The following is a 12,800-nucleotide window of genomic DNA, read 5'->3' as shown; positions in this document are numbered from 1 at the left end:
CAAAAAGCAGGACAAGTTGGCATTGGCCAACCTGGCCAATTACCGCCCCATCAGTCTACTCTCAATCATCTGTAAAGTGATGGAAGGTCTCATCAACAGTGCCATCAAGCAGCACTTGCTTAGCAATAACCTGCTCAGTGACGCTCAGTTTGGGTTCCGCTAGGGTAACTCAGCTCCTGACCTCATTACAGCCTTGGTTCAAACATGGACAAAAGAGCTGAACTCAAGAGGTGAGGTGAGAGTGACTGCCCTTGACATCAAGGCAGCATTTGACCGAGTATGGCATCAAGGAGCCCTAGCAAAACTGAAGTCAATGGGAATCAGGGGGAAAACCCTCCTCTGGCTGGAGTCATACCTAGCACAAAGGAAATAGTTGTGGTTGTTGGAGGTCAATCATCTCAGCTCCAGGACATCACTGCAGGAGTTCCTCAGGGTAGTGTCCTAGGCCCAACCATCTTCAGCTGCTTCATCAATGACCTTCCTTCAATCATAATGTCAGAAGTGGGGATGTTTGCTGATGATTGCACAATGTTCAGCACCATTCGTGACTCCTCAGATGCTGAAGCAATCCGTGTAGAAATGCAGCAAGACCTGGACAATATCCAGGCTTGGGCTGATAAGTGGCAAGTAATATTGGTGCCACACAAGTGCCAGGCAATGACCATCTCCAACAAAAGAGAATCTAACCATCTCCCCTTGATATTCAATGGCATTACCATCGCTGAATCCTCCACTATCAACATCCTGGGTTGACCCGAAACTGAACTGGAGTAGCCATATAAATACCGTGGTTACAAGAGCAGGTCAGAGGTTAGGAATTCTGTGGCGACTAACTCACTTCCTGACTCCCCAAAGCCTGTCCACCATCTACAAGGCACAAGTCAGGAGTGTGATGGAATACTCTCCACTTGTCTGGATGGGTACAGCTCCAACAACATTCAAGAAGCTTGTTACCATCCAGGATCCAGGACAAAGCAGCCCGCTTGGTTGGTACCCCATCCATGAACATTCACTCCCTCCACCATCAATGCACAGTGGTAGCAATGTGTGCCATCTACAAGATACACTGCGGCACCTCACCAAGACTCCTAGACAGCACCTTCTAAACCCGTGACCTAGAAGGACAAGGGCAGCAGATGCATGGGAGCACCACCACCTGCAAGTTCCCCTTCAAGCCACATACCATCCTGACCTGGAACTATATCGCCGTTCCTTTACTGTCACTGGGTCAAAATCCTGGAACTCCCTTCCTAACAGCACTGTGGGTACACCTACCCCACATGGACTGCAGCAGTTCAGGAAGGCAGCTCCCCACCACCTTCTCGAGGGCAATTAGGGATGGGCAATAAATGCTGGCCTGGCCAGCGACACCCAACATCTCATGAATGAATTAAAAAAATGAGTTTAAATCAGATTTATGAAAGTCGTTTTAGACAGACCTTTTTCAGGAGGTTATCTCCTTTCCTCTTGATATTTAAAAAGAGAAATAATGGGCAAGTACTGCAATGGTACATTTAGATCCTATTAACAGGTGTTTGTAAACACACAAAAAAAAGATTTGTCAAGTACTTCTTCACCAAGACAGCATTCCTTTAGATAAAAGCAAAATACTGCAGATGCTTGAAATCTGAAATAAAAACAAAAATTGCTGGAAATACTCAGCAAGTCTGGCAGCATCTGTGGAGAGAGAAGCAGAGTGAACATTTCAGCTCAGTGACCCTTCTTCAGAACTGACAAATATTAGAAATGTAAAAGATTTTAAGCAAATAAAGCTGGGGAGTGCGGGAGGCGGGGGGGGGGGTGGTGTGGGTGTTGCGGCAAGAGATAACAAAAGAGAAGATGTTGATAGGACAAGGTCACAGCCAATAATTGACGAGAAGGTCATGGAGCAAAGACAAACGGTACATTAATGGTGTGCTGAAAGACAAAGCGTGAATACAGAAAGGGTGTGAATAGACTGTAAAGCACAAAGCACTCCAACCACAAACATTAAAAAAAAATTTTAAAACAGTAACAGTGGGTATGCACAGTAGAAACAAACCAAACACACTAAAAAAAACTAAAATAAAATAACCAAATAAAAAAGAAAGAAGAGAAAATAACTAAACATAAAAAGGGGGGGGCCCGTGCTGCTCTGAAATTATTGAATTCAATGTTCAGTCCAGCAGGCTGTAGCGTGCCTAATTAGTAAATGAGATGCTGTTCCTCGAGCTTGCATTGATGTTCACTCGAACACTGCAGCAATCCCAGGACAGAGATGTGAGCATGAGAGCAGGAGCGGGGGTTGTTGAAATGACCAGCAACTGGAAACTCGGGGTCATGCTTACAGACTGAGCGGACGTGTTCTGCAAAGCGGTCACCCAATCTGCGTTTGGTCTCCCCGATGTAGAGGAGACCACATTGTGAGCAGCGAATACAGTACACTAAATAGAAAGAAGTACAAGTAAATCACTGATTCACCTGAAAGGATAGTGAGGAGAGAGGAGGTAAATGGGCAGGTATTACATCTCCTGCAATTGCAGGGGAAGGTGCCGTGGGAAGGGGACGAGGTGGTAGGGGTAATGGAGGAGTGGACGAGGGTGTCACAGAGGGAACGATCCCTTCGGAATGCTGGAAGGGAGGGGAAGATGCATTTGGTAGTGGCATCATGCTGGATGTGCGGGAAGTGGTGGAGGATGATCCTTTGGATGTGGAGGCTGGTGGCGTGGAAAGTGAGGACAAGGGGAACCCTGTCGCGGTTCTGTGAGGGAGGGGAAGGGGTGAGGGTAGAGGTGTGGGAAATGGGCCGGACACGGTTGAGTGCCCTGTCAACCACAGTGGGGGGAATCTTGGTTGAGGAAAAAGGTAGACATATCAGAAGCGCTGTCATGGAAGGTAGCATCATCAGAGCAGATGCGTTGGAGACGGAGAAAATGGGAGAATGGAATGGAGTCCTTACAGGAGACAGGGTGTGAAGAAGTGTAGTCGAGCTAAGACCTTAAGACCTGTTTTATTGTGCTGAAACTCAAAAGCATCTGCAATGTGGATGAATGGTAAATTGATCATCAGTACTAAATATTTTCTGAACTATGCTACATTCAGTTCTCCATTGATACTAATTTGTAAATGTTGTTTGATGTGAACATCTTGATTATTTGTTAGATATCAAATATTTGGAAATTTACAGCTGGTGATCCTACTTTGTGCATGTAAACTGATTGATTTTAATGTAAAATTCTGATGTTTCTTTGACAGATATCATGAGTTTACATACTCATAAATCTTTTTGTTTGCCTTGGTTAGGTTTTCAAGCTGTTGGTCTGAAGAAAGGGATGTTCTTTAATCCGGATCCTTACCTTAAGATTTCCATCCAGCCAGGGAAACACAGCATCTTCCCAGTTTTACCACACCATGGGCAAGAGAAACGCACGGGGATTACTTTTAACACCATCAACCCTGTCTGGCAGAGAGAGGTAGGGAGAGGGAGGTATCAGGAGGTATGGGGCTGTGGGTGGGACACTTCAGAACAATACAAATCACTCTGTAAATGGAACCAAGATCTTGGAAGTGTTGGTGATTCATTACTGTTTGAAGAAATGTGATGAGACCAGTTTGGTATTATTTGTAGAGGATAAGAGACTGCCGTGACTGGGCAATGTTACCATACTGTCACAAGTATTCTATCAGACATTCCTAGCTCTTACCAGTAGAAACAGTGAACAGCACTACCTTGTGCAATCATCTGGTGATTACGAGATAAGTCTCGCTTTCTCCATTCTTGATAATACTGTTACTGACAGCATAAATGCGAGAGAATAGATGTTTTACAAGGAAGTAATTCAATTGAGCAAACCAGTCAGAAACAGCTAGCAAAGCTCCAGCAGTATGTGAACATCAGTGGAACCCCAAGATTATATTACAGCCTTCAATCATGATGCTGTCAGCATACTGAAGATGGTGGAGTTGGTATAATATATGTAACAGGATAATCAAGATGAACTTGGCATATGATTTAGAGGCATGTGAGAACTTGTGATCAGTAGTATAATATTGTCTCGGATTTTGCAGTCATCAGAAAAGGAACAGCACTCACCCTTCATCAACTGATAGCTGGCCACAAATTTTTGCCGAGCTTTTGAGTGGCAACTTGTGCCATTTAGAGATCACTTCCAGCACAACAGGCTCTCCAAAAAGATTTATTTCCATTTAAAAAAAAATCTCCAACACTATTTGAATTCTGAAGGACTGAGACTCCACATTTGTAAAATTAAATTTTCAATGCCAGAGAGTTTGTTTAACAGTAATTGTGACTGATCATGCCATTATCAATTCACTTACTCCTGAATGCATCAGTACTAACTTTTTCTGCCATGCTTAGTGGGTAACTAATGGGTAAGTACTGTAATTTCACACCATTACATGAATTTCATTGGCAAATCTATCAGCAAAGACTGTTATAGCAGAGTCTGTGGACGAGCTTAGTATCTCTGACAGCACCTCCAGGTTTTCCACATTTAATGGTGCATGTGTGGACGCCAGTAGGGTTTCTTTCCAATTTACTCCATAATTATGGTGAACGCTGTTAGCCTCACCATTATTCTTGTCACAAAATCTATGCCATCATAAGTTGAGTTTTACTTAACAGCAGAGGAAAGTAAAAAAAAATAGAAAGAGCTCAAATAGCTGCAATTGTGCTCAACCGCCTTGGGTTGATGCTCACTGTCTTTGCCTGGTGTTAATGAGGCATTAGCGGCTTCCATTCCATTAACACTTCTGATGCGGCCGATGCCATTTTAAAAGGTGCCTCTTTCTGGGTGACTGTTTCAGGTGATAGGCCCCATTTAATCAGAAAATTGGAGTCCTATGATGTAAGTAGAACCCTAATTGCCATTTTAGTTGGAACTAGTCAGAGCCTGCACAAGGTAGCCTTCAAAAAGTTCCATGGTGGTGGGGGGTGGGATGGGGGGTGTGGTGTGGAAGAGAAAAGGCCCATGTCTTGAATTATCTTTGTGCGCCTCAGACAAACAGGAATATGCCTCTGGGGTTCACAAAAACAATCTGAGTTACTGCTTTCCTGGAACCCTGCAATTTCTCTGCCTTGTGACCAAGTGGGAACTCTGGCCCGTTCTCCTTTGCTGAATCTGGCGAGCTGTGTCGGAACATCTGCTTGGCAACAAGCAGCTTGCCCAGTGAATGTAAATGAGGCCTGAGCCTCTAAGTCAAGGCACCTACTTAGCTGATGGAATGGCCAGCTGACCAGCAAGCTCTGCCCATCAGCTACTCTAAAGTCAAAAAGAAACATGCATAAATGCAGCAGAGTGGGACTCGCAATACGCTAGTTTAAAGAGAGCCTAAAGTCACTGGAGATTATGTGGTCAGGGAGCAGGATCAGGCCATTGAAATAAAAAAGGAAGGTGCTCACAGGAACAGGAGTAGGCCATTTACCCCAGTGAGCTTGTTCCACCATTCAGTGAGATCATGGTTGATCTGCGACCTCACTCCAGAGACCCACCTTTGCCCCATAATCCCTTCATACCTTTGGGTAACTAAAATCAATCAATCTCAGTTTTAAAAGTAACAATTGATCTAACATCAATTGCCATTTGTCGAAGACAGTTCCAAACTTTCACCACCCTTTTCATGAAGAAATATTTCCTAATTTCACTCCTGAAAAGTCTGTCTCTAATTTATAGACTATTCCCCCTAATACTAGACTCCCCAACCAGCAGAAAAATATTCAATTTACTCTATCTGTTGCTTTTAATAGCTTGAAAATATTGATCACCCCTTAACCTTCTAAATTCCAGGGAATACAACTGTAGTTTGTTTAATGTCGCCTAGTAGCTTAACCCTGGGGTCCAGGTATCATTCTGGTAAATCTAATTTGCACTCCCTCCAAGGCAAATATATCCTTCCTAAGGTATGGTGCCCAGAATTGCTCACAGTGCTTCAGGTGTGGTCTAACCAGGGCTTTGTATAGCTGAAGCATGGCTCTACCCCTTGTATGTTTGTCCTTTAGATATAAAGGCCAGCATTCCATTAGCATTTTTGATTATTTTCTGTACCTGTACATGACATTTTAACGAGCTGTGTACCTGGACCCCCAAGTCTCTTTGATTCTCCACTTTTTCTAATTTTTCATCATTTAGAAAGTACCTGTTCTATCCTTTTTAGGTCCAAAGTGGGCAACCTTACATTTGCTTACATTGACATCTATTTGCCACAGTTTTGCCACTTCACTTAATCAATCTGTATTTTCTAGTCATTAATGAATCGCTCGCACCAGTCTGGGCATATTCTGAGCACCTGCTGCAGGGAGTGCAAAATGCCTTGTACAGGTGAAGCCAGTGGAACTGGCTACACCAAAGTGGAGATTGTGAAATCTGCTCATTTTAGCAGAGAGCTTATTTTAAAAGTACCAGTTCCAATCTTCTGGAGTGTTCCAGGTTACGATCCTGGCTTGGAAACCACACGCTGCCTCACTGCTGCTGCTCCATTCTACTGGATACCAATGTCTTCCTGATGACTACATTAGGATTTCAGGAGGCAGAGCCAATGAACCTCCAGAAGGCAGAACTGTGAGAAATGGTGGTCTAATGACCTTAAAATCTTAAGAAATTAACAATTATAGCAGTAAGTCTCTCTCTCTCTCTCTCTCTCTCTCGTTAAAAGTTTCCCAGCAATTCACTTCAAGCTGACATAGAACTATGCTAGTCATGATGGATGAGATTTCTCCCCAGGGCCTGTTACGTGACTAAGGACACATCATGGTAGCTGGCCTTTGTGTAGTCAATGCTAAGCCTGATAAGAAGGGGCTTCATGATCTTTATATTTAAACAACTGTCTGGGTGAAATTAACAAGATGGCCTTACAAGAGATAAGCAATGGGATGACTTCATGGGCTGGGGGCTGAAATAGGAAGGGTCCACCTTGGATACCTGTCTCCTGGTAATTGAACAATTGAATGGTGTTATGGGGAGAGGTGGTAAGGGGTTTTGGTGGTTACCACTGTTCACCTCCCAACTGACCATAATCGTATTTTATTTAAAATGATGAGTTTGCCCCTGAGTGTTTTTTAGGGTCAAATAAACAGACAAATGATAGGTTTTTTTGTAGGTTTAAAACAGAAGATTAACTATGTATTGAAAAATATTCATTCCCAGAAATGTTTGCAACATCACTCTTGCATGCATTCACACTCACAAGCAGTCTAAAGAGAAGATAGATAGAAGGTAGAGGGTAAGAGTTCAAGGTGTGGTGGGTGTTTGTGGTTTATGGTAAACCTGTTGAATCTTCTAAGTAGGACAGTATCTTTTAAAGGTGCAGGCCTGGGTGCTTGTAGTCTTGAACTTGTTGAGGCATTGTAGATTTCTGGTGGTTAAGATTTCAGACTAGAGATGGCGGTCACTTTCAGTTCTTTACTGAACCAAGTTGAAGTGTAGAATTAGCAGCAGGACTTCTTCTTGTTTAGGCTGGATCTTTCCACAGCCCCTGGCTGGACTGCCTTCTATGATGTTGCAGTGACTCTCCCTCTCTCTCCAGAGGGTTACCTTTTAAAGGTCAAAATCCATCAAATTAGCATTTCTGTTAGTTGACATATGGCCTTCTCCCTAGGTGTGACACACAATGAACCAGGATGTGGAATCCATGGCTATCTATTAATGTTTGAATTGATACTATTCTGTTATGATGGGCTGGATTTTATTATCCCACCAACGAGAGTGGCGGGGGTGTGCAAAATGGCAATGGTCCCGCCTGTGAGGTTAGTGTGTGCGCTGCTGTGATTACGCAGCAGGTGGCCATTTAGCATAATGAAGGCAGTCATCTCCCCCCAATCAGAGGGTTAGATAGGGTGGATAGTGAGCGTCTTTTTCCTCGGATGGTGATGGCAAACACGAGGGGACATAGCTTCAAGTTGAGGGGTGATAGATATAGGACAGATGTGAGAGGTAGTTTCTTTACTCAGAGAGTAGTAAGGGCGTGGAACGCCCTGCCTGCAGCAGTAGTAGATTCGCCAACTTTAAGGGCATTTAAATGGACATTGGATAGACACATGGATGAAAATGGAATAGTGTAGGTCAGATGGTTTCACAGGTCGGCGCAACATCGAGGGCCGAAGGGCCTGTACTGCGCTGTAATGTTCTAATTCTAATGTGGCAGGGGCGTCATTGGTGATGCCATTAACTGTGTCTCCTGATGTTGGATTGTAGATTTCCCTCCTTCCCCCCCCCAATAGTATCCACTTGTAGAGGTCCCTCCTTTCTTCAATCTGCAGATTGAGCTCAGCAGAAATGTCCGCTGTGAAAAAAATTCCACAAGATAACAACGGATAGCTTACCTAACCTTTGCAGGCACCGATGATTCTCACCTCAGTGCCAGCTTTTCAAAGACTGGAAAGTTAAGGCATGTGAGTGCGGCACATCATGCATAACATTGTGAATGCCTGGTAGGATCGCAGCGAATTAAATATAAATTCATGCAAAACAGTATGTAACAGATCATGAAACTTCGCTGCCTCCGAGAAAATCGGAAACTGGTATTACGGCATTGTGTTCAATGGCGGATGACTCTGCGTCAATTCTCCGGCTCCCCCCTACCAAAAAACCCACCTTCTAATGGAGCACAAAATCGAGCCCAATATGTCTACTTCACAACCTCTTTGTCTCAGAAGAAATCCATTCAATTTGGGAATGTCTCTTGATGGTTTCAGGATAGGTGTAGTTGACAAACCTTAGTCTGGAATATATCCTTTTGTCCTTTCGAGACAGTGAAGCAATTTGAATACACAGGCCAGGTCATCTCACCTTCGGCAGCCATCTTGCAGCACATTATCCACTTTTTTAAAGGAAATGTCAATTCCAAAGATTCCACATTGAATAAAGTTCATATTTTAAAAGTTAGTAATATGATGTATCTTTATTGGGCATGACAATGGCAATATGTAATTGAATGAATGATTGGCATAAGGTATCCACTGCGCCTAAAAATAAAGTATATGATTGGGCAATTGAGGAGGGAAAAACACGGACGAAGGGCGGGAAGCTTCTCAGGATGGATCAATGCCAGCTTCAGTTTAAGACCTTGATCAGCTTGATAGACAACCAAAGAGGCAGATGTGGGTTCGAGAAAGAAGAGGTTGTTATTGCAGGTCGATCCGGGACCACTATACCTTATCATCTGTCATGGGTTGTATGTCTACTATGTCTATTCTAATTATGTGTTGTATTTGAACTGTCACTTCTCAATAATCTACTTTAACTCGCTTGTGACTCCTCAATACCTTTGTGGTAATCTGTTACCCTTGATCAAATCTTACAGAACTTCCACTTGCCATTGCTACCACAGGATATTCGTGTTACCAGATACTTAAGGCAGAGACAATTTTCTATTCCTGCCATTTCGAGACTTCTGGAATTTTGGCATTATTGCAACAAAATTCAGGGTCATTCTGTATATACTGCATTATTGTACAAGGAGTACTCTTCTGAGGCTCATTATTGGGGTAGAATACAAGGAGCTTTGCTATGCTATGTCTGATTTAGGAGTGCTTGAAATGGGAAGACTTCTATTACACATCACTAACATCCTTCCCTTGATAAGCATAACAAAGAGCAAAGAATGGAAGGTTACCACAGCATGAAGTATGAAACATGGGATAGCTATACTAAATTACCCGTCAGGCCAGCTCAATCCCATTTTAGGCCAAACTCTTCGTGAGAATATGGTTGTCCAGTGGTTATGGTGCTAGATGAATAACCTAGAGGACATGAGTCAGATCCCAAGATGTGAAAAACAACTTGCTAGATTCGCTGATATCTTTCAGGGAAGGGGAACCTGCCATCTCTACCTTGTCTGAACATATACATGACAGTCGTTCCATGTGCTTAATACCATCTGAAATGGTCTAAAATCCATTAATTTGTAAAAACAATTGGTATGAAGCAATAATGCATCTCAACACTGCCTTCAAAGGACAACTAGGAATGGGAAATTAATGCAGTGTGGCTAGTGTTGCATGCAGGTCACAAATCAATAAAAGCATGTTGATGCAACAAAGTAATGCTCATAAATAAAATACTAATCTGATGTACATAATTTTGAAAATTGTAGTCTATTACCAGTAAATTAATCAGGCACAGTTATTACAGCATAAAACCAATTAAGGATCTGCCATGTCAATTTTGGTCGAGTTAATGTTCCTCAAGTCCTCAGGGTAATTTTATGGGTCTGTGCCTCTAACAATGAACCTTTCCTTTTGGTAGTGCATATTAGGAACACTGGAAAATGCTGCCCCAGTTTTCACCATTAGTGAGCAATGCCCACCCAAATTTCCAATCATCGCTGCCAATGGGTGAGGTTTCCCCCCCGTAGTATGGATTCTTATAATCATCAGTTATGACCAGCAATGATTCAGTGTAACATTCATGAATATCAAAACTAAAAAAATACAGAGGGCAAAGAAAAAGAAAGGTATTATTGATCCAGAATGAAGTTAGAAGGTCTGTGACTATGTGTTTGTGTGTTTGGCTCTCTCGAAGACTAATTAGGTTTCACCATCACAAATGTTTCTTTAATCTGTAACAAGTGATATTCCTAAAAGATTCAAAAATGAGGGAGCTAGACCAAATTGGATCTAAAAGATTATGATGAAGTGTAATCATTTTATAAGGTGAAAAGCACTAGTTACTGTTACATAAAAAATTCATTTGTAGTCTGTCTGCTTTAGAAATGTGATTTGTACAGACATAACTTAGCTCCTCTGTTACAATACACCGAGCATAGATGTATTAAGTAGTGCATGCATCAAGGGACATAAGCAACTGTATGAGGTATAATAACTGGGACAGCAACGACACAAAGTATTTAATAAACTAGGCACCCCATGCATCATGCAAAGGGTTTAATTATATCTGGCACTTCAATTTTTATTGAGCAAGATACTGTTGTGAAAGAAGACTGCTAATTTAATTGGTGAGCAGCAAATATTTGTTAATTGAGCATATTAAAATAAACTATAAACAGCTGAAAAATTGGCTCAGAAATTATCCTTTCAAGGAGCTTTTGAGTCATAAGTAACCATAATTTGTTTTATTTACTGGATAAAAATAGCCAAACCTTGTACATGAGTTCCAATGAGTTTTATTTATTGGTCAGTTTCTCCAACCTTGATTTTGTAATCATGTTTTTATTCTGTTGATTTCCCTGCTTGTCATCTAAAGGTAGTGATTCATGCTTTGATAAAATTCCATGGGTTCTAACCATCACCTGACCATTCCTCAGATGTGAGCTGAGGTGATAGCAGTGAAATTGATCTTCGGCAGGAGCACAAAATGGGTAATAGCAAATCTGCAGCCAAATTTTACACGCTGCCTGATTTTATTTTGGCACAATCCGGCGGGATGTAAAACGGATTGTCAATTCGCCATTGCCCACTTTACATTTCTGCCCAAGACCAATTTTACCCCTATGAGTAGCAACAGGTTATCCTGTCCTCAAGTCAAGCTTGATTCTGATCTCATCCACTGTCCATGAGCACACATTTGGAAGCTGGAGTCCCTGAATGGAAATGAACCATGCCTGATGTCTCCCCCTCCTTAGTTCAGTGATACTGAGGTCTCTACTCCGATCCTGCCAGCGATTAACTAACTCAGCAGAAACAAGAGATCAAAGCTGGACATTAAAGACAGCATGGTTTGAGGAGCCCATCTCTTTATTTCTTATCAAGTGTGCTTTTACTCTATGCCCCTACTTTCTATACCCGCCCTGCCACCTTCAATGATTTGAATACATACACCCCTAGGCCCCTCTATTCCTCGACTCCTTTTAGATTTGTATCCTTTATTTTATATTGCCTTTCCTCGTTCTTCCTACCAAAATGTATCACTTCACACTTCTCTGCATTAAATTTCATCTGCCATGTGTCTGCCCATTCCACCAGCCTGTCTATGTCCTCCTGAAGTCTATCACTATCCTCCACACAGTTCATAATACTTCTGAGCTGTGTGTCATCTGCACATTTTGAAATTGTGCTCTGCACACCCAAGTCTAGGCCATTAATATAGATCAAGAAAAGCAGTGGTCATGGTACTGACCCTGAGGAACCTCAGTATCACTGAACTGTGGGTGTGTGTGTAACATAAACAGACTGATAAAATGGGCAGGCACATAGCAGATAAAATTTAGCACATAGAAATGTAAAGTGATACATTTTTGGAGGGAGAATGAGGACAGGTAATATAAATTAAATAATACAATATTCAAGGGAGTGCAGGAATTGAGAGACCTCAGGGGCCGATATACACAAATCTTTGAAGGTGGCAGGATACGTTTAGAGGGTATACTGGATCATTGGCTTCAGTAATAGAAATATTGAGTACAAAACTGGAGGAGGTGGCTCCACAAATATCCCCATCCTCAATGATGGGGGAGCCCAGCACATCAGTGTGAAAGTTAAGGCTGAAGCATTTGCAACAATCTTCAGCCAGAAGTGCCAAGTTGATGATCGATCTCGGCCTCCTCCTGAAGTCCCCAGCATCACAGATGCCAGACTTTAGCCAATTCGATTCACTCTACCTGATATCAAGAAAAGACTGAAGGCACTGCATACTGCAAAAGTTATGGGCCCTGACAACATTCCATCAATAGTACTGAAGACCTGTGCTCCTGTACTTGCCGTGCCCCTAGCCAAGCTGTTCCAGTACAGCTACAACACTGGTATCCACCCAGCAATGTGGCAAATTGCCCAGGTATGTCCTGTCCACAAAAAGCAGCAAAAGTCCAACCCAACCAATTACCGTTCCATCAGCCTACTCTGAATCATC

General features: G+C 42.5%; 1 protein-coding gene across 2 annotated transcripts in view; it reads left to right on the top strand.

Annotated features, from left to right (window-relative positions):
- The window catches only part of LOC137347289 (E3 ubiquitin-protein ligase HECW1-like), a 630,030-nt gene that overhangs the window by 310,828 nt on the left and 306,402 nt on the right, over positions 1–12,800 (top strand). For both annotated transcript variants that reach the window (XM_068011682.1, XM_068011674.1), the window contains exon 6: positions 3,283–3,452. In XM_068011682.1, coding sequence (XP_067867783.1) covers positions 3,283–3,452 — 170 coding nt within the window. The remainder of the gene's footprint in view (positions 1–3,282; positions 3,453–12,800) is intronic.

Source organism: Heterodontus francisci, chromosome 2, assembly GCF_036365525.1.
Source record: "Heterodontus francisci isolate sHetFra1 chromosome 2, sHetFra1.hap1, whole genome shotgun sequence".
NCBI lineage: Eukaryota > Metazoa > Chordata > Chondrichthyes > Heterodontiformes > Heterodontidae > Heterodontus > Heterodontus francisci.
Note: the sequence above shows the minus strand (reverse complement) of the source record. Positions and strands in the feature narration are given on the sequence as shown.